The sequence below is a fragment of the Nelusetta ayraudi genome, unplaced genomic scaffold (genome assembly GCF_046127955.1).
Source record: "Nelusetta ayraudi isolate G7.1 ecotype Tasmania unplaced genomic scaffold, CSIRO-AGI_Nayr_v1 ptg000006l, whole genome shotgun sequence".
Classification (NCBI taxonomy): Eukaryota; Metazoa; Chordata; class Actinopteri; order Tetraodontiformes; family Monacanthidae; genus Nelusetta; species Nelusetta ayraudi.
In genome coordinates, this window is record NW_027466056.1 from 6563108 (window position 1) to 6585000 (window position 21893).

Below are 21893 nucleotides of genomic sequence, written 5' to 3' on the forward strand. Positions count from 1 at the left end.
TACACACTGGACCTCGAAGGTTCTGGTTGTTAGCTGCTGGGGGTGTCTTACGCAGGCCTTGTCCTCGTGTGCGCAGAGCTCCCGCAGGACGTGCTCGGCGTGGGCGGGGCTCACGCTGACCTCCGAGAAGCCCGACAGCCTCTCCGACGTCACGTCGAGCAGAGTTCGCACCTGCAAAAGATCCGTCTCACTGACACTGTGGCATATACATATATATATATATATATATATATATATATATATATGTATATATATATACACATATACATATATATATATATATATATATACACATATACATATATATATATATATATATATACATATATATATATACATATATATGTATATATATATATATATATATACACATATACATATAAATATATATATATATATATATATATATATACATATATATATATATATATACACATATACATATAAATATATATATATATATATATACATATATATATATATATATATACACACATATACATATAAATATATATATATATATATATATATACACATATATATATATATATATATATATATATATATATATATATATATATATATCTCAAACGCAAAAAGAAACCCCAAAAAAACGTACCTCACGGAAGTGCCTCTCGAAATGTCGCAGCTGCAGGCACTGCTCCAGCTTGGTGCAGTGGCGCTCCCAGAAGTCGTCGAAGGCCGCCTCCGTGTCGTCCAGCTGACCCAGGAGCCTGTTGGGCGCAGTGGGGGAGGGCGGTGAGTCTGCGAACGCTCGACGGCTGCAGCCGTTTTTTAACACTCTTGCCCGACCTTCTCTCACCTCTGCACGGTCGCCAGGTTCTCCACCTCGTCGCAGGTCATGTTGTAGTCTGGGTCCGCGTGGATTGGTTCCTTGATACAGTCCAACAGGCGGCCGCCTTGAGACACCGCCACCTGCAGGTCCTCCTGGGGGTCGAACAACAAAATCGTAGGTGAGAAGTAGGGACGCACCGATTCATATTTTGTTTCCTATGCAGATAGCAACACTTTGCCAATACCAGAGCTCTGTTTGTGTTAATACTTTTATCAATATTGTTGATTTTATATGAGGCTGTAATAAAAACCTCTGTATACGCACATATGTATAACATGGTGTACTTCATAAACATAGTAAGGACACAGGATTCAAGAAAAAGTTTAATCTCGGCTTTACTTTCGTGTGGCAGCATGAGACATAGAACAACCACAGGAAGTTCTTTGGAGCCGAGTGCTCCCCCTAAAGGTCAACAATAGAATATCATAGTCAGGATACTGCAATGTTTACGTATTAACATGGAAATGGCACTGACCCAGGACATTTATCCCTGTTTATCGTCCCAGCTAAAAACTCCTCTTTCTTTTTTCCGTGGAACTTTTGCAGAAGTTTGATAGCGTTAGTGCCAAAATGTATGTCGTGACGGAGCTTCCACCTCTCGTTGACAACATTGCACCTTGCTGTCTTGCTTTGCGGCCTTTCGCGCGTAAACTAGCTCCACGCAGTGGACACGTTGTGGAAAAGTTGGCTAGTAGCCACAGTGCTGCTACAATGTCGACCTGCTACACAGCTGGCTGGAAACTGTGGAGTGGATTTCCTGGATATCAATTTCACCCAGAGTGACACACCCCTATTTTCCAAATTAATTTGTTTTTCAATTTTATGAAGCAAAGTTGAAAATGGTTCAAAATAGCTGGAAAAGCAGCAAAATGTTAAAGAAGATTCTTAAAAGATACCTTGCTGAAAAGAATTAATGGAGATAATACTTGATACTCTCTAGTCTTGATAATGTCTTGGTCTTGGTTGGTGCCGTCTTGACTACAACACTAACTGGATCAGATCGGCCGTAAAAGGTGGAAAGGAAAGCCGCCTACCTTCATGCGGTCCTTCTTCAGGCTGTGGACGTGCAGCAGGTCGGTGGTGGCCTCGGCGTCGTTGGGCAGCTCCGTCTCGGCCAGCTCCATGCCGAACGCCTGCAGGGCCTGGGCCGTGGTCTTCACCATCAGGGCGAAGGCCTCGATCGCCTGCCGGAGGAGGAGGAGGAGGAGGAGGAGGAGGAGAGGACTCGTCACAACAACAACCAGGACAAAAAGCGAGCTGAGCCAAGTCCACCCTGATACCAACAGTGCGGTGGGAGATCCAGCTGTCGTGGCAGTAGTCCTGTGTGCCGCCCAGCTCCGTGGTCAGCTGCCCCGGGTCGATGTAGGCGTGGAGCTCCGTCACCGAACTCAGCATCACCACCTTCATTTTGAACTCATCCTTGTTGAACTTGAACAGGAAGTCCGACAGAGCCCGCTGGAAGAGCGTCGAGGGACGCAACACCAGAACCAAGTGCAAGTTCCCGGGGAAAGTGCCCTGGGGGAGCAAGCAGGGGGTCAAGGGTCAAGGTTGAAAAGTTCACGCTTAACCTCAGTGTATTTGAGAAGACTGGAAAATGCCACCTGAGGACGCACATGCACTTTATCACACACATTTCTTGACAATCTCTCTCACACATGATGATCTCGCTCTTGCTTTAAGTGTGTACAAACTACCCCACTGCACAACTGTATGACGCACACTGTCATTAATGCATGACAATGTATGTATATTATATATATTATTTTTTTTATTTCACATTTTTATATTATTTTTATTTTTCATTCCTATTTTTAATTGTATGCTGTACTTTCATCTCTTTTAATATTATACTGTAGTTTAGAACATTGCATGCTTTTTTTTTAATTACACTACGTAGTTATGTTTTCAAGCTGCTGAAAATGCGAATTTCTCCTGGAGATCTGTAAAGTATCTATCTATCCATCTATCCATTTAACTATCTATCGATCTATCTATCTACCTATCTATCTATCTACAGTCCTGATAGCCACTTTATAATTAAAACACTAGGATCATCATCAGTTCAGTGCGTTCAGTCAGTACACATGAATAAGTTGCCTAAATATTTGGTTCATTTCACCTTCTTGCATAAAATACAGAGAATTAGTATCGGTTGCTTGTTTTAAACCTCCTCATGTTGTTATTTCCCATCAGCCAATCACATTAACCGGCACATCGGGGTTATTGCCTCCGCTAAAAGCCTCCGCTGGCCTGGGTCGATTGCTCCACCCTGCTGGGGATCGTAAATCCATGTTGGGGTGACAGGTGCGTACGCACGCACGCACGCACACACACACACACACACACACACACACACACACACACACACACACACACACACACACACACACACAAGCACACAGAAGATGTGAGTCCACCAGCGCAGATCCTCATGTTCAAAGAAGATTTATCCTGTTTTTTGTTGTTGTTTTGCAGGAATAGATTAGAATCAAGAATTGATCAATGCCGCTAACGTCTTCAATGTGAAGCCTCTGTGCATCTACGACAGCTCAAGACGCCAGTTTGAATGTAAACAGCCGAGCCTTCGTCCAGTTGCCCTCTAAGCGTGTGTGTTTTCCCCTTTTGCAAACGCTAATTAAGGTGTTAGTGGTTAATCAGCAGTCAATAAGGCTTTAAAGTGCAAAAGCCCGACAAAAAGCCCAAATTCATCATTTATTCAGCGGCGGCAGGAAAGACTGAACCTGGCTTTCAGTCATTCTGGATGGAGACCTGCGCTCCCACCAGGCGCACACACACACACACAGGACAGAGATACACATAGATACATCATAGTCATGGAATGCCTGTATGGCGTTGCCATGGAAACGGTGTCTTCCTGAAAACGCACTGAGACGGAAAGAGAGAGAGCGATGGGGGGGAGGGAGGGAAGAGTGCACGGGAGTGTGTGTAAGTGTGTGTGTGTTTGCGTGTGTGCGCGTCTCCTCTCTGCTCGTCCGGTCATGTATATTTTGGGCCTGCTACAGGGACAGCCGGGTGAGGAAACCAAACGCACCTCGGAGGTGCAGGCATCCAAACGGCAGTCGTGTTACTCGTGGGGCCATTAAATTAAATGCGCCGCCGAGGGGTCGCGCTTTCATTTGTCCCTCTGCATTAACATGATAATAACACAACCTGCTCGCCACCACCTTCTCCTCCTCCTCCTCCTCCTCTTCCCTCCTCCTCCCTCCTCCCCTGACGGATGAACACGGGAATGCTAATGTGGCTGCACTCTCACCAACACACAAATGTTAGAGATTTCAAAAATAGCCCAGATAAATAAATGATAAGGATTAGTGTGAGATTAAAAGCAGTCTCCTCTGATGGCCGGAGCCTGATTTGTATTTCAAAAACCTCTCCACTCCACTAACGACATCCGCCACCTTCTCCTGGGAGTTTGGGTAGCTGTCATATTGAAACAGACACACACACACCCTCTCTCCACACTTAAAGCCCCTCAGCCATTTCCCTCCACTTTAGGGGGACCGACCAGGACAAAGAGATTGAAAAAAAAAAAAAAAAAGTCCTGAGTGCGGCTGCCTTGAAGCTGGTCGTGACAATATGGAGCTTTTTTTTATCTTCGATGCCCTGCGGCTCCGGAGACAGGGAGGAGGAGGGGTGGGGGGATGGTGGCTGGAGGGCTGCAGATATGAGCAGAGGTGGGGGGGATGAAGTAGAGGGACCAAGGTGTCCCGTCACCAGCCGCTCAGCTGCTTTGTCCACCTTGAGAAGCTCCGATCCGAAGCGTTTTTTCAGCGGTTCGTCGATCGCTTTTCGGCCGTCCAATGAGCTACTTTTTCTTTAGCCACGGCCACAGATTCAGTCAAGCGTTGCGCTCGCGCCTGCAAGCCCCGCCCACTCCACGTGCTTTCACATCCCCGACCTTGAACGGCCTTGAGGGGAGGGGATGGGATGGGACGGGACGGGCCGCGCTGTCTCCCCGCGAGGCGGTCACTGTCGCCGGCTGATGGCAGTGAGACAGGCAGGGAGAGTGACGGGGGAGGGGCATCCTTCACGCCACCTCCGCTCCCAAAATGTCCTGTTTTAAGATTTTCTTTTATTGTAGAAAACAAAATAAAAAATAAGACTCAAATAAGAAAAGCGCTCTTTTCAAGGTAATTTGATTTAGGTATCATTTAATGCATTGAAGCACCACGTTTCAAGACGCACACACGCACACACACATATATATATATATATATATATATATGTATATATATATATATATATATATATATATATATATATATATATGTATATATATATATGTATATATATATATATATATATATATATATATATATATATATATATATATTATGCAGCAAAGAAAAACACTAAATAACTCAAAATATGCTGTTTATGAAAGGTGGCTATTTTGAAGAATTTAAATATAAATATAAATATAAAACGTGTTGGATATTTTACACTTTCCTACATAATTCCATGTGTGCTAATACGTAGTTTTATATATATATGTATACATATATGAAAATATGTGTATTACATATATGTATATCTAAAATCACTGTCAGGCTCCAATCTCAATAAGGAAAAACTAAAATAAAGCATTTCACAGGCTGATTAGCTGCTGACTATCAGTACTGCTCTGCATACTTCATCAATGTCCCACTCCAGGACGTGGACCTGGTCTGGGCAGCAGGAAGATAACGCATTCAATAATTCAATAAAGAGAATCTGTTGTTTGTCGGGCTGTTAGTCCAGGGATGATTTATCCGCTCCGTGGACGCGCTTCTTCAGAAAAAAAAAAAAATGCGCTTGCTGGGGTGATAATCACCGTCCAATTAGCATACATTAGCATACATCTGCATACAATCAGCGCGGGTAACACCGGGTGAGCGTCTTGGTAGCATATGTACGACGCGTGTTGAGGCCTCGCGCCCGCATGGGGCAGAGGTGGCCGGCGTTGATTCGGAGAGCCGTTTTTACCACCCACTTGTGTTTTATACACTCCCTGTATTTCTTCTGTATTTCCGTCTGTTCTTTCAGGTTTTATCTGCATGTTTCTCTCCGTGGTGGACTGAGGATGGTACATTCACATGTTAAGTCGTAATAGATGATGTGTCTGATGTTATATTATCACAGGGACCTCAGCTATATGTTTCCTCTTACAATCACAACCAGAAGTCTGTAACTTTGTTAAAAAACAGCCTTTGCTGTGTCCCCCGCCCCCTATTTTCGCTGATGATGGCACGTTTTAAATCATAATAGATTTCATGTGCCTAATACATTATCACAGGAACCAGTCCTATATACCAGTCCTCTGGATACAACGTATTGTTTTATCTGCTCTTCCTATGTTTCATTGTAAAGCACTTTGAACTGCATGTCGTGTATTTCATGTATAAAATGTTACTTACTTACGGGAGCAGGGAGGGCGAAAACTACTTTTCGTGAAAGGGTCTAAAATTGCTCGCAGCGCCCCTCCCTGGTTTTGGACCTGCACTGCCAGACTTCCAGCCAACTCTGGAGTGAGACGCTATTTTTTTTTTTTTTTTTTAAGCTTCACTACTGTCTCGCAACAACTAGGAAGAATAAAACATTCCTAATTGTGGGAGACACGTCTGCTGCTGGGGTGAGCCTCAAGGGGAAGGCAAACATGGAAAATTCTACAGGGGCCCAGAGGATATACAGTTATTAAACATGTATGCTTCATATGCTGTGTATTGGAAGGGGTGAGGGCTGTGTGTGTGTGTGTGTGGGGGGGGGGTCCCCAATTTTCAGTTCGCAGCCTGTTTGGCGGTGACAAATAACCAGAGCCCCCCCCCAAAAAAAAAAAAAAAATTGCACACGCAAACAGCTGATGGCAAATTTGGCTGCCGCTTTAAACACACACGCTAGCACAGGCATCGGGAAAACTACGGCTCGGGGGCCATATGAGGCCCATTAAGATTTTTTAAACCAGTCCGCCGCACTTGAAGAAATTATAGTAGTCAGTAAGTCATAAAATAGCTGTATTTCATCCATGTTTTCAGTGTTTTAAGAGTCATGTCAAAAAACATGCTAAATGCTAAATGCTGTGGGGCTTCAAAGACACTGACTGTGTTGGGACTTTCTCTGTAAAATGTTTTTTTTTGGGGGGTTATTTCAATAGAGGAAATAAAGCTCAGTTGGAAAGCAGCACACATCCAACACTTCAATTCACTCCAAAATTTCTGGCTCAGGCCCGCCAAACTTAATGAAGTTATAGTAACAGTTAGTAAGTCAGAAAACAGTGTTTAAAGAGTCATTTCAATAAAGAGCGAAATACCGTGGTGCCTCAAAGACAGATATTCTGGGAACTGACATTAAGGCACATGTTTTCTACATATCCCATGATATATTTGTTCCTCCTATGAGATGGTTCGCCAAAACACTCCATCCATCTGCTGCTGCTCTGGCACCCTATGTCAAATTGTAGAACCCATTGTGGCCCCACCAGTCAAAACGTTTCCCCACCTCAGCACCAGCAGGTCTGCAGGTGGCGGCAATAATCAGCAGGGAAGGTGGTGGTGGTGGTGGGAGGAGGGGTGGGGGGTGGGGGGTGGGGGGGGTCAACACTTTGTCGGAGGTCAACACTCACAGCGATGCGGAGCAGGGTAGCCCTGACGGCGGCCCATCGGTCCAGTCGTCTGTCGATGACCAGGATGAAACCCACTCCCGACGCTGCCACGCTGCAGGGGAGAGGGGGGGGGGGGGGGGCAAACACACATGCACATGGTTAGCAACGTGCAGGAGATGCCACCTTCTCTGGATCTAGAAGTCTGAGGTGAAGTCTGAGGTGTGAGTGGTGAGTCCATGTCATTGTAAGCTTCAACACAAAGGGCTGAAACCCCCCCCAGCAATAATTCATATCCGGGTCCATTATTAATAAGTAATCCATGGGAGAGAGTGAGAGAGTGAAGCCAACCAGACCAGAGGGAGACGCAGCGTCGCTCCGCTTTACCCATCAGCCACCTGGTTGCAACGCAACTGCATTTCCCAGAGATCACTGCTCTCCCCACGCAGGTGGCCCTTCTCAAAGAAAAAATATTTCAACCTTTCGAGCCCGATGCCAAAAAAAAATGCACTCCCCGGCTGAACCGAAGACTACGGGCCCAAAATAATTTAGACATCTTAAAATAATTTGGCTCATATTTTTTGAACGACTGCACAGTGAAGCAAGCGACAACATTTGACTGCTGCTGCTGATGAGAGACCCTTAACCATGGCAACCTTGCCGCTCTGTGTGTGTGTGTGTTGCAACAAAAAAAAAATAAAAAAAAAAAATCTCAGCATTCGTTCCACAGGCTGAGCCATATGTAGCGGCCTCATTAGGCGAATGTGTGTGCGCGCGCGTGTGTGTATGTGTGCGTGTGTGTATGTGTGCGTGTGTGTATGAAAATGCTATATTTCCATCAAAATATACTGCTAGCCAAACTGACACACACACACACACACACACACCACACACACACACACACACACACACACCACACACCACACACCACACACACACACACACACACACACACACAATGTGGGGCCAAACATACGAATACTGCTGAGCTGGTCCATCTGGCCAAGGGAAGGGGGTGGGGGAGGCTATAATAAGTAAATTCATTCCAGTCATCTTCATCATCATCATCATCAACAACAACAGGCAACACACTCACGCTGGCTTATCAGGCAAACGGGGACTGGACGCTACCCTGGCCAAACGCTGCCACGGTGGAAAAAAATGAAAACATCAGCCGTAAAAAATATGTGCCGTTCCAGCCGGGGAGGAGGGATGGAGGGAAGGAGGGAGGGTGGGAAAAAAGAAGCAGAAATCCTTCAAATCTCAGCGTCGTCAGCGCGCCGTGATCCGACTCTTGTCGCCGTCGTCAAAAATGAAAATAAAGGAAGAAAAAGAGAAAAAAAAAAACGCCGCATCCGCTGCTGCTCTGGCGGGCCGAGAGGGAGACGAGGTGACCGCTCGCATCCTTCCGCGCCGCATCTCCCTCCCTCCTTCCCTCCCTCCCTCCCTCCATCCGTCTCCCTCCTCCGCCACCTGCTGCCCCGCCTACCGGCCAATCGGAGGCGGGCGTGCGCGTCTCGCTGCGGCCCCTCCCGCCAATCGGGGAGCCGCGGCTGTGCATCTGCTGGTGGGAGGGGGAAGGGGGATGGGGAGAGGGAGAGGGAAGGAGCGGGGAGGAGGAGGAGGTAGGGGAGGGAGGGAAGGAGGGAGGGAGAGCTGGATATTAAAAGGTGATGAGCTGCTAAATAGTGAGACGGCCGCCGCCACACACGCACTCATTCACCGAGCGAGAGGGAAGGAATCGCCGACGGACGTGTCATTGCCCTCCCTTCTCCTTTGTATGTGTGTGTGTGTGTGTGTGTGTGTGTGTGTGTGTGTGTGAATATGTGTGTGCGGGCTCAGCAGGAGAGGAAAGGTGACAGTGAGGGAGGGAGAGAGAGGGAGAGAGGGAGAGAGGGAGGGAGGGAATAAAGGAGGTGGGGAGGAAAGACAAGGAGTAGGCGTGCCGGTTAAATTAGCGTGGAGGCCACGCCTCCCTCCAGCTCCGGGACAAAAGACACAAACAGAAATATTCATTTAAAAATATACGCAAGACCAAATTTTCAAAAACACCCCAAAAACATATATAATTTAAAATATATATATATATCTGCAGGATAACAAGTAATGGGAGCATCTCTTTCACTGCTTCCTTCCCCCATGTCCTCTACTGGTCTCTTCCAGCGAAGCCCTTTTGGTGTCCTGCTGACGCCTGCTGGCTCCCTGAGGTATTGCAGCTCCCATCAATTGGCCCCGTTCCGCTTTGTTTGTGGCCAAACAAACAAAAAAGAAGCAGCCGGAAAAGGGTGGCGCCTGCTTGTGTGTGTGTGTGTGTGTGTGTGTATGAGAGAGAGAGAGAGAGAGAGAGAGAGAGCGAGAGAGAGAGAGAGAGACCGATGCCAACCTGGGGACGCTGGTGAGGTAGCCAAGGACGCTTTTGAGCTCCTCCTCCTCCAGCTCGTTGAACGCCGGGAATTCTGGGAGGAAGACGATCGGGCTGCCGTTCATCCCGCGGCCCCCTGGTGGACACAAGAGGCAGTCAGGTAGGTAGGTGTGTCAAACACACACACACACACACACACACACACACACACACACACACACACACACACACACACACACACTAATCACTTATTACTAAAGGATGATGTCAGAACTGGAAAGTGAACTCAGTTCTTCTGCAACACAGCTGAACCGTTTCAATTGTGTGTGTGTGTGTGTGTGTGTGTGTGGGGGGGGGGGGTGGGGGGGTGGGGGGGGGGGGAACTGACCTGGCAGGATGGCGAAGCGCTTCTGAAGCTCGCTGCCGATCTCCGCCGCGCACAGCGGGCGACCGTCGGCCTGCACGATGTCATCTGGAAGAGTGAGAAACAGAGAGACGTCGTCACCTGAGCCAACAGCCAATCGTCTCTTTCATTCTTGCGGCATGACTTGCGCTCATATCGTGGTCAAAAACCTTCATGACTTGTTGAGTAAATAAAAACCCAACAACAATAGCTTAAGCTGTTTTGTTTTTGTTTTGTTTTTTTAAAAGGTGCAGTGTCGGGCTGGGGGATTTTGGACAAAAATAAAATCCAGATTTTTTTCTCTGAAAACCATTTTTGATTTCAATTTTTGGGTAAAACTACAAAAGACAATTGAATAAATAAATTATTTCGAATGCAAATATTTTAGCTTTATTTTCAAAGAAAAATAGCAAACAGATTTCCCTATTGGTAATGAAGCGCAATTATCCAGAAAAAGATATTGTAAATCCTCCTTGCGTTTAGCAAAGTGATGACATTTACAGTTTTCTTGACTAAACAAAGATGAATCCCTTGGGATTAGTGACGTGAGAGCCTCGCTTTCACCAAACTTCACTTGAAAATGAATGAGGTTCTTCACAAACAAAGATGAAATAAAGTAAAGTGCAATATAAATAAAATTCATTATTATCTATTATTATTAAGTTCCCTTATTTGGGAATAAGGTGAAAACTTAAGAACCAAACACAAATGAATTCCCCTGTGGATAAAGTGACAACCTGAACTGTCTTTCACCAAACATCACTTTCAAAATAAAAGGTTTTCCATCATCGTGAACAACGACAAATGAATAAAGTGCAAAACTTTCACCTTTTGTAAAAGAGGCGCGCAGCCCGGGAGCATGCGAGAGGAAAATCGATTTTCAGATATTTTTTAACATTGTCTTGACATAAATCTGATTTAGATTTAAAATAGATTAATCGCACAGACCTAGTGCAACGTGTAAAATTTGGCCTGTTTTATGATTTTTCTTATATTGGTAAAATCTTAATATACTGCCCACAAATATATATATACATATATATATACATATGAAAAAAAATGGGGAAAAAAATACAGCAAGGGTCTTGCTCCCAGCTAGCTACAGCCTTGCACCACTATATTTCTAAGGAAGCCCAGAACGGAAAATCCAGCATTTATGACACCACGTTGCGTAAGTAGGGTGAACGCGTGCATCTTCAAATAAACCAACGAAGAAGAAGGTGGACGAGGTATCCAGGTTTGTATGTGCAGGGCACCGTAGTTCACTGGCAAACTCGGACGAGGGAGGGTGAGTGAAAAAGCAATCTGCAATCTAAAATATAAACACTGGATGTCGCTGTTTCCTCTCAAACCGTCCAAATATTACACACTTAACCTTCAAGGGATTTATAACGGAGAAACATTCACAAAGCCCCTTTTAAAAGTCCAGCAAAAGTATAAATAACGACACTGGTGAGCGCGGTTTGTAAAAGGGAGAAATACACAATTGGCAAGCTTTGCGTAAACCGGGCAGCGCGGGGGTAGGAGGGGATGAGGAGAGAGTGAGGCCGAGTCACTAGCAGCATTGGGATTTTCTCCTCGCAGCGGCCAATCTGGATTACACTAATCCAGTTTAGCTCTCCGCAACTTGCAGGGGCACGTGAGCCAATGTGTTGCTGGAGGGGGAAAGTCAAAACCAAACCGGCCGGCCATCCATCCATCCATCCATCCATCCATTGGGTAAGTGGATGGATGGATGGATGGATATTTTAATCACATTAAATACTTATTTTTGGCTCTCAGAGTACTTCTGCAAACTTTGCTCGAAGCTGTATACCGTCAAATGAGGGCCAGCTCAGTTCTGGGAGTGACTCTGCACGAAGGGACGGGACCGCCTGGGATGAACTTCCTGTGAACACCGAGTAAACCGAGGTTGGCCAGCTTGCTATTAGCCTTTCCTGAAGCGCCCTGGTGCTGCTGCGCCTTGAAGACGGTGCTGCGAGTCAATTCTGACGCGGGATGTGCAGCAAATTAAGGGCTTTAGGTCCTGAGCGCGCCGCCGGCTAGACGACGGTGACTCACGGTAAGCCTCACGTGCGCAAAACCAGCGGGATCGGTGTTACGACAAGTATGAAAACACAGGGTTGGAAACTTTTTAACGGTTGTAGAGTGAACAGGTTGCGTTTGTGTATGCAGAAGAAAAGAGGAGAAGGAGAACTCTGCTAGCAATATTTTAAATTTTTTATTTTATTTAATTTAATTTTTTATTTGTATTATTTTATTATTATTTTATTTCGCTTTTTTTGTGCGCATTTATTGATGTTTTGAATAGGGGAGGTTCTTCAAACCTCTCCTGCACGTTTTTTTTTTATCAAATCGTGATAATTTTATATTGAATGTTTACTGGGTGACTGTTACCAATATTTATCACGATATGTACAAAGTACGTGAGATGACGGTCAATACCTATATATTTCTCTACATTACGGTGATCATTGTGCCTTTTCCTGCTTCATTTCTATTGGCTGGAAGTCGTTAGTTGTCAAGCTGTTACGCTGTGAAACGGATGACCAGAGTCATCGTGGAATTTCTGACACTGTTACAATTTGATTGTCTTTGGTCTTAAGAATGTGACAACGGCCGGCCTTGAACCCGTTTCATGGTGTGACGCAAGACCACCACGATGGTCGTCTTTTGCCTGACAGGGCCAAATATATATAATGTGTATGTATATATATATATATATATATATACATATATATATATACATACATATGTATTTGTATATATTGTGGCAGTAAAAAACAAATACAATCAAGTCTAATTTACACTTGCCAAGGACCAAAAACCTGCATTTCTTCACTTGCCCAGCAGGGGCAACCTTCACATGCGCTATGATCAAAGTCAATAACGGCAGAAGGCGGATCGGGACCAGAAATCTGCACCTCTAGATTAAACTTTTACTTTTTTTGGTTTTTTGAAACCATAAAGCAGCCCAGTTCTCTCTGAGCGTTCAGACATTCAGGCGTCAGGCGGCTTCTCGCCGCCTTCGTGCTGAAAAAGACAACAAAAAAACCCTCCTCTGAAACCAGCTTTGTCCTCTTATGAATGAACGAAATGAAACTAAAAGCGGCTCGGCTGCAAGTGAACCCCTTACACCCATGGCGGGCGTGCACACAAACACACACACACATGCGCGCGCACACACACACACACACACACACACACACACACACACACACACACACACACACACACACACACTGGAAGTAGGGCAAACACAAATAGTGATTATGGGGGTCTGAGAAAGAATGTCCCTCCGCCTCCGTGTCCCCTCCCCCCTGGGCTCTGACGCCCCTTCACTATTTCATTCATCCTTTTTTTTTTTTTAGCCAGGGGCTTAACTTGAGGGGCAAACACATTAAAAGACACACACGCACACACCGACACACACACACAGGAACACATGCCCGTTGACACTCTGCGTTCCGCTCCATTCTGTGGGCCTGAAGGCAGCTGCGCCTCTGACAGTTCTCAGGATTGCCACCCTGAGTTGCCGTTGCTCCGCGGGACACAAACCCGGGCTAGAAGTGGTCTAGAACCCGAGAACCCGAGACCCCCCGCTCCACCACCACTTCCACCTACCGCTGCTACGGCTGACCGGAAGGTGAGATGACAGCGGAGAGCGAGGAGCCGCTCCAGGACGGGGTTCCCTTACACATGCCTACATATTTAATGAGTTGGCCCGATACTGCAGTTGAGGGCAACAGAGGCAGAGATCCGCACCTCAACTGAAACAAACAATGACAACAACAACGGCCAGGAGGCCACTGAAAAACAAAAGAAATGGGGCAAATTGCAGAATTCCAGAGGCAAAGTTCAGGTTGGAAAAAATAGAATATAAATAAAATTTTATGTGACAAAAATCTTACTGTGACAGTGGGATGCATGCATGCATGTGTGTGTGTTTTTGTGTGTGTGTGTGTGCTGTCCAAAACTCGTGTTCTCTCCAGGGGAGAAAAACTTCCGGTTAAACGTAACAACAGGAAGTTGGAAGTTTTTCAAGAAGAAGCGTGTAAAAGCAACCAAGTTCTTGCTGGCAGGTGGCCTGCAGACTTGACTCGGGAAATTATCATTAAGCTAATGTGATATTATATAAAGCGAAGCAGCAGCAGCAGCAGCAGCAGCAGCAGCTTTTGCTCCTGGCGGACACGCGGCTGGAAAAGAAAACATGTCTGCAGACGCTCCCCCTTGAATAATTGGGTAGATTGCAGCCGCGCGAGACGCCTGCATCCGGATTGGGTTACGGCTCTCGTTTGCAACGCAGCAACGGCGGGACGGGGTGGCCCGGGGGCGAGCAAGAGGGGGCCGTCCAACCTGCCCCCCGCCCCACTCACACACACACGCACGTCGACCGACTCCTTTGTCGTTGCGTCGTGTTCCTGCAGGTTGCCGGCGCTAAACACAAACCGCAGGGGTTTGTGGCTGTTGGCGGCTGGCTGAAGGCCACCGGTGCTGTGGAACCGGTTGAAGTTCAAAGCGACGAAAAAGCTGATGTTGGACCCTCCACCCCCAAACCCTAACACACACACACACACACACACACACACACACACACACACACACACACACACACACACACACACACACAAGTGTGCAAACTTTACAAACAGCCAACGCCCCTTCGATTTGCCCGGGGTTGGTGTGGTGGGCTGCGAGCGTTGCGGGCGGCGAAACTGGCGTCCAGCCACTGTGGCGACAGTGGGAACCCCCCCCCCGACCCCACCTCAAACCTCTCCCCCACCCCTGGCTCCCTGTCTGCCAACCTCAGCGTGCTCCAAACGGAATGGACGGACTGGGAATGTAGACTTTAAGTCACTGGAGATCTGTGTGTGTGTGTGTGTGTGTGTGTGTGTGTGTGTGTGTGTGTGTGTGTGTGTGTGTGTGTGTTGGAGCCAGGGGGCGTGTCCACGGGAGCCAAAAGTTACCGCGTGGGTATCGCATGCCGGCGGAGAGACGGCCAGCTGCAAGTCGTTGTCGTGTGTTTTGCGTGTGGATTTGCCTGCCGCTTGCAGCTGTTGGCGCACGTGTGTGTGTGTGTATGTGTGTGTGCGTGCGTGTGTGTGTGTGTGCATGAAGGAATCCAGGCTTTATCGTGTGGCATTAAAGTCGTGGTTTTAGCGAAGCCCCATCTGTCACACACACACACACACACACACACACACACACACACACACACACACACACACACACACGTAAATCTGTGGCACACTGGCCTGGAATGTGTGACGGCGTGTGTTTGTGGTGTGAATTAAAATGGTCCAGCAGGGAATCAACAGCCAGACAAATATGATTTCGGTTTGGCCGGTGAGCAGATTTTAGTAATCACGCGTGTGCGTATAAATACAGTGGCAGTGACCTCCATTCAGCCGACGGGTTGCGCTGGCAGAACAAAGAAGCCACGGTTAGCTGGTGGCATCATCGGCGCAGACAAACAACAACAGCCACTGTGCCCTCGGTGTGTGGCCTAGACTGCCGTCACAACACACACACACACACACACACACACACACACGCACACACAGACACATATACACTGAGTCGAGTCCCAACTCGTTAGGAAAATCACGGATGAGGAAGGCAAGGCGCATCAGCTTTCGTAAAGCCGATGCGCCGAGGTTCGGGTCATCCGTCTTGAAAACAGCGCATGGAAAAAGTTTGGAAAAGGGAGCCGGGGGGGATCTTTGAACAAAGCCCCCCCCGTCGCTTTAACTGCTGGGCCACTGGGGTCTCTTCACTGCTGGTTGAGATCGGACGTTCGGTTGCGCCGACCGGGTGAAAAAAACGACTCGGGCGGCAGCTTCTCTGGGTCGGTTTGCACAGATTTCTATATTGGTAAAAGCTCAATGCACAGCCCATTAGTACGTTAACAAAAGTGCACAATCGCAGCACAATATCACACCATTTTGCAACGCCACATTTCTAAGGAAGCCGGTGGACAATCCAGTCCCACTGCGACCACGTTTCGTAATTAGGGTGACTGCTCGCGTCTTCAAATAAACCAACGAGGAAGAAGGTGGACGAGGTGTCTAGGTTTGGGCCCGAAAAGCCACCGTAGCTCATGGGGAGAGTGAAAGACACAGCAATCTGAAATGTAACCACTTGAATGATGTCACTGTTTTTTCTTAAAAATATTACACATATTACACACTGGACCAAATACCCACTATGAGCCCGCTGATTGGCCGGCGGTCACAGCCTCCACAATTTTGCGCGGTTGCTCCCAGGGAGTTTTTCCACTAATTACCACGTGCGCACTCACTCGGTGCACGTCCACTTCCTGTGCGCCGCATTGGACTTTTTTCCGCTCCCTGTCATCCCTCAGTCTCGCGCTGAAAATAGTTCCGGCCACGACAAAGGATGGAATGGAGCAACGCTTGACCCTCTACCTGCTCCGAATACATGTGCGCACGCACGCACGCACACACGCACACACGCACACAGAGACACACACCATGCCGACAGGAAATTTATGGAAAAAAAGAAAATGACTCCGCTGCGGTACCTGCGGACGCAGCTTTTCCAAAACACAAAAACATGTCCCGCCGCCGCTGCGGTCGTTTTTGTTTTTTTTTCAAAGGTGGGACCTCCTCCCTTCCTCCCTTCCTCCCTTCCTCAAAGGGTAGAAAAAAAAAACAACAGAGCGCAAAAGACATCAGAGCCCCTGTGTTTTTAGCAGCTATTTGTCACAGCTACCCGTTATTACGGCGCACGGGGGTGAAAGGAAAAAGACAGGGCGGAAGAGGGGGAATGAAAAGGGAGGATGACGGGCGAGGAGGGATCCAAGGAAGGCTGTGTTTTTACTTGCCCCGTCCAAGAGGCCCGCGAGCTTGACGCGGCTCGCCACCACGCTCCCAAAGGGCTCAAAAAAAAGCTCAGCAAACTTTTAGTCCTCCGGGAGCGACCTGCTTTTCGTTGCGTCCCCCCCCGACCCCCCCCCCGGATAAACTCGGCCGCAACCCGATCCCGTTCGGCTCCTCTTGCTTTTGTGTCGCCGTTGCAGCCGAGCGGGTCACGATCAAAATGTCAAGAAAGTGATCCGTCTCTGCGGAGATCACGTGAAAAGGCTCGGCGCTCCTGCGGGGCGTGAATCAGCGGCAGGTTCTGAGCTTCTGTCTGATGATGATATGCGGTGTAGGTCAGTGGCAGGCTGTGTATTTCGTGTGTAGGCCTTCAGTGACGCTGTACTTAGTCCTACCTGAATGAATACATCTCATACCATACCATAATACCATCATGTACTGTCAAAACTCAAAAATAAATGGTGATTCTAAGACATTAGTCAAGTTTTAATAAGTCCAGCACAAATACGCTGTACATGTGGTTAAACTGTTTATTGTTGCTGTTTTAATATAAGACACCAACGGGACAATAAGCAAAAAATTATTGATATGTGACTGGCTATCGCAACTGACTGTGTTGCGTTTACTTACAGCAGACAGAAGACTGCAACGTTGATTCTGCTGGCCTTCAGCAGCTTTCACAGAACCTGACTATACAAGCTAGCTGAAATATGATTGAATAAAAACTCTACCATAATACTACGGAGATTAATTTCATTATCATATTCACGGGAAAAAGTAACTTTTCTTAGTATCTTTAGGCCAGCAGAGAAGATCTTGCTGGCCCCGATGGCCCAACACTGGTGTGGGTTTACTAATCATCTTGTTTTGTCTCGTTGTCTTGTATTGTTGTCATCATCCCGATCGACGCTGGGGATCGTTTGAAGCTTGTCTGCTCGAGCCACTTTGGCTCCCTGCGTTTATTGATCGCAGAAACACAACACACAACAGTCCCACGCTCCTCTCAGTTTGCAAGCTGTTTGCTGCAAAAGTGTCTCCGGGGCAAAGTTAATCGCCCGGAAGCACACATGCACACACACACACAACACACACAACACACACACACACACACGTTGCTGCGGCTAAATCCCAGAGCATACAGAAGAATGCTCCAGGGAGGCACACCGCTACCTGCGTTTTGTCAGTCAAGACTTTTCCACTTTTGTGGATCTCATCTTGGAAGTGAATGCAACACTGGGAAAGGTCAATGTACGCACGATACATACATGCCAAACGAAACTCTGCAGATAGGGGGCAGCGTTCAGAGAGAGGTGCAGTCTCCGATAAAGCGCCATACTTTAACAAAATAAAGCATTTCTTAATATTGACAACTGTATCTATCTGAACCCTTGATACAACAGTACAATCATCTGATCATTTCCAATCACGTGATCAGATTGGGACACAGCTATGGCACTTTGCTATCTCTGATGTAAAAGCGCAGGCAAAAAGTATCAGTAACCCGATCAGTGATATTGACCGTGCTGGTTCCATAATGACTCTGTAGCAGTACCATGACTAAATGTTGCTGTAGCCGTGCTGACTGAGTGGAAGGCTCTGGAGCAGGGGTCACCAACGTGGTGTCCGTGGGCACCAGGTAGCCCCCCCAAGGACCGCGAGTAGCCCACAGGCCTGTTCTAAAAATAGCACAACTCAATGAGCTGCATCTAAAATTCAGTTTTATCCAACCTTGTTAAGTCATTCTTGATAATTATTGAGAACGTGATCATTGTCTTCATGTAGATCAGTATCAATAACGATCATATATAACTAATGGCTAACTGAGAAAATGTGTTATTTCAGTATAGCAGAGTGTAGCAGACTGGTTGCCCTTCATATGACCCAGTACCCATGAAGTAGCTCTCAGGTTCAAAAAGGTTGGTGACCCCTGGCCTGGAGGTTCAAGGAGAGCAGAAAGACCTCAAGAGTTCCAATCGACGGTGGATATAATGGACAGAAACCGAACCAACGTTGACGGCAGCGTCGCTCAAGCACACAATGAGGAACAGAGATAAAAAGGGGGCTGGGGGTGGAGCGGTGTTGACATTCAAACCTTGAAAAGGGGTTTTGTCCAGAGTGCTGCCGCTAACCGACCAACCGACCGACTCACTGACAGGAGAAAACACACTACGCTAATGGGCGCGAGCTCAATTAATATGTGCCGGCGCTGGCCAAAAGACGTTAGCGCACAGCTGACTTGGCGGCCGCGGCCAGCGCCCTCGGGGAGGGCCGGCGTACGCACTCCTCCTGCCTTTCAGATTGGCTTACGTAACGCTACCGTGAACAATGGCGCCCTCAGCAGGTGGGGGTGAAGGGAAACCGGCCACTGAGGGCCGCAAGACAAAATCAACACGGCCAACAAAGTCGGGTCGCGCTCATTCACCCGACCCATTCAGCCTGCGTTTCACGTCCGCTTGCGGTGGGAAAAAGCCTTGACACGTTGTGTTGACTTTACGTACGTGTGACACTTTTGCACAGGAGCCGAACAGGAGCACAGAAGGTCGACGCGAAGACTCAACTACGCATACGCTAGCTCGGCGCGTGCGTCTCCCTCCCTTGAACTCGGACGATGTCGACGTGGCAAACAAAGGAAAACAAGTTATTTTATTTTCCCCTTCGACTGACACGGTGTTGACCCGAGAGCGTTGGCTTGTCAGCAGCTGCATTTCCATTACAGCTTCGGGCAAAATAAAAACGGTATTTCTCAAATTTTGACAAAGTGCAATTGCGATTTACAGGCGTTTCCATTGAATGGTGTGAAGCGCATAAGGTATAATTCTCGTAAAATCTCGTCCTGCGAGAATTACGTTTGCTTTCCTTTGTTTACGTTTGTTTACCGTCAAGAATGGTTGTTATATTTTTCTCAGTCTCCTCCTCCGTCCAAATATAACACACCATTTTCACTTGAAATGAACTGACGTGTAAATGCGACAAAAGTGTTTCCATGACACTTTTGCGATATACCTCTATGTTGATACGCCTGAAAAACCACCTCACGAGAGCGTCAAAACCTTTTAGCCATATTTGAGAGATTTTTCCAAATTTAGGTGTTTCCATGACCAGTTTTTTATTGCGATATTTAGATTTCGCGCAATTGTAGGGGAAATGGAAACGCAGCTATTGGCTGCGAGGGTTGTGGTGGGCGGTCCCAGATGAGCCGTTTTCTTTGCTGAAGAGCAACGAATCGCTCGTACATGCGCCACCGATGGGTCATTTGTTGGGAAAACTAACATCATGAGTCTCAGCCAGCAGGTGACACGCGCACGCACACGCACACACACACACACACACACGGTAAAGAAGCGTATTTATCTCCAACTTTAAGCCTTGGAAGTCCACAAACTTTGCCCCACTCGCGCACACAAAACACACAAGCACCTGCTGGATTCACACACACTCCCTCTTTAAACTGCCAGAGTTTGCACGCATGCAACAGGCGACAACCGCGCACGCACAAAGGCGCACACACACACACACACACACAAACACACACAAACACACACACACACACACACACACACACACACACACACACACACACACACACACACACACACACACACACACACACACACACACACACACTACCTGTCATCATCTTCAGCTGCAGCCACAGCCGGGTGGTATCGTGGCAGAGTTGCGACACTCGGTTCAGAGCCATCGGGTTGCCGGTACATGGATGCCCTCTTCGTGTACACACGCACACACGCACACACGCACACACACACGCACGCACTCACACACACGCACACACACACTCACTGCCACATAGTCAGACGGCGGTCCATTCTCTGTCCCACACGGCCGAGCCGAGCGCGCCTCAGCGGCTTACTGAGCTGTCAGAGCCGAGCAAGACGGTCAGGACTCTCTCTCTCTCTCTCTCTCTCTCTCACACACACACACACACGCACACACCTCCCCCACTCATCGTTTGTGTCGACAGGGAGGCGGAGTTCCAGGCCAACCTCCCTCCCTCCCTCCCTCCCCTTTTCCCAAGTTTCACATTTCTTCTCTCCGCTCTCACTGAAGTGGATGCGACACAATGTGGAAGTTCAGTCCGGCCAATCGGAGCGTTATCGATCATCGGCCCCGCCCAGTGTCTCTTCCAAACTGTGATTCGATTACATTTATGAGATTAACCCCCCCTGACCCCCTCGACATGAATGGATGCCTGGCTTTGTCCGCGCTGCGCTGCTGAGAAGAAATGTGAGCCCAATTAGCCGAGAGGAAGAGGAACTCCTGTCCGATGCTAATTTGTTTTGTTTTTGTTTGTTTGTTTTTGGATTTGACAAACCAAACGCACGACAGGCGGGTTCAGACCAACTTTTCTTCATCTCAGGTTTTCCATCGACTGGCACCGATGAACCTTGGCGTTCCGGTTTCATCCCGAAGTCGAGGGACGTTTTGAAATTCGCAACGTCGGAACAGAGCGACAATAGAAAGAAACTAATCAATGCCGTCGTTTCATTTGTTTTGAACATCTTGTTTGCAGATGCAAATAAATTTCCTGAGAACAGGGACAGTGGCGTGCGTGCATGCGAGTGTGCGTGTGCGTGTGCGCGTGTGTCTAAAATTCAAACACTCATGTTTGCTCCTGCAGTAGCCGAGGCCTCCTGCTGGACTTTTCCGCACTGGTGCAACAAACACACACAAACACACACACAAGTCAGCAGGGGGAAAAAGTGTGACACACACACGCGCTGTCACAAGCTGTGAGTTGGCCCGAGGGCTGAATTCATAAAATGTGATAGCAAAGATGAGAAAAAAAACAAACAAAAAAAAAAACAGACTTTTCA

The 21893-nt window shown here is 47.4% G+C and overlaps 1 protein-coding gene across 11 annotated transcripts in view; it reads right to left on the minus strand.

The window, feature by feature from the left end:
• LOC142882819 (guanine nucleotide exchange factor DBS-like) overlaps positions 1-21893 on the minus strand; it is a 45158-nt gene that overhangs the window by 12386 nt on the left and 10879 nt on the right. For 9 of the 11 annotated variants that reach the window (XR_012925975.1, XM_076017496.1, XM_076017495.1 and 6 more), the window contains 8 exons: positions 10202-10285; positions 9835-9949; positions 7476-7566; positions 2141-2371; positions 1891-2040; positions 824-948; positions 620-734; positions 52-171 (listed from right to left, as the gene is read on the minus strand). Coding sequence is in view for 10 of the 11 variants with exons in the window: in XM_076017496.1 (XP_075873611.1) it covers positions 52-171; positions 620-734; positions 824-948; positions 1891-2040; positions 2141-2371; positions 7476-7566; positions 9835-9949; positions 10202-10285 (1031 nt within the window). In the remaining variant the exon portion in view is untranslated. Of the gene's footprint in view, positions 1-51; positions 172-619; positions 735-823; positions 949-1890; positions 2041-2140; positions 2372-7475; positions 7567-8547; positions 8861-9834; positions 9950-10201; positions 10286-20685; positions 20990-21893 lie in introns of those variants that run through there. The other 2 variants (XM_076017493.1, XM_076017501.1) reach the window with 2 other exon arrangements.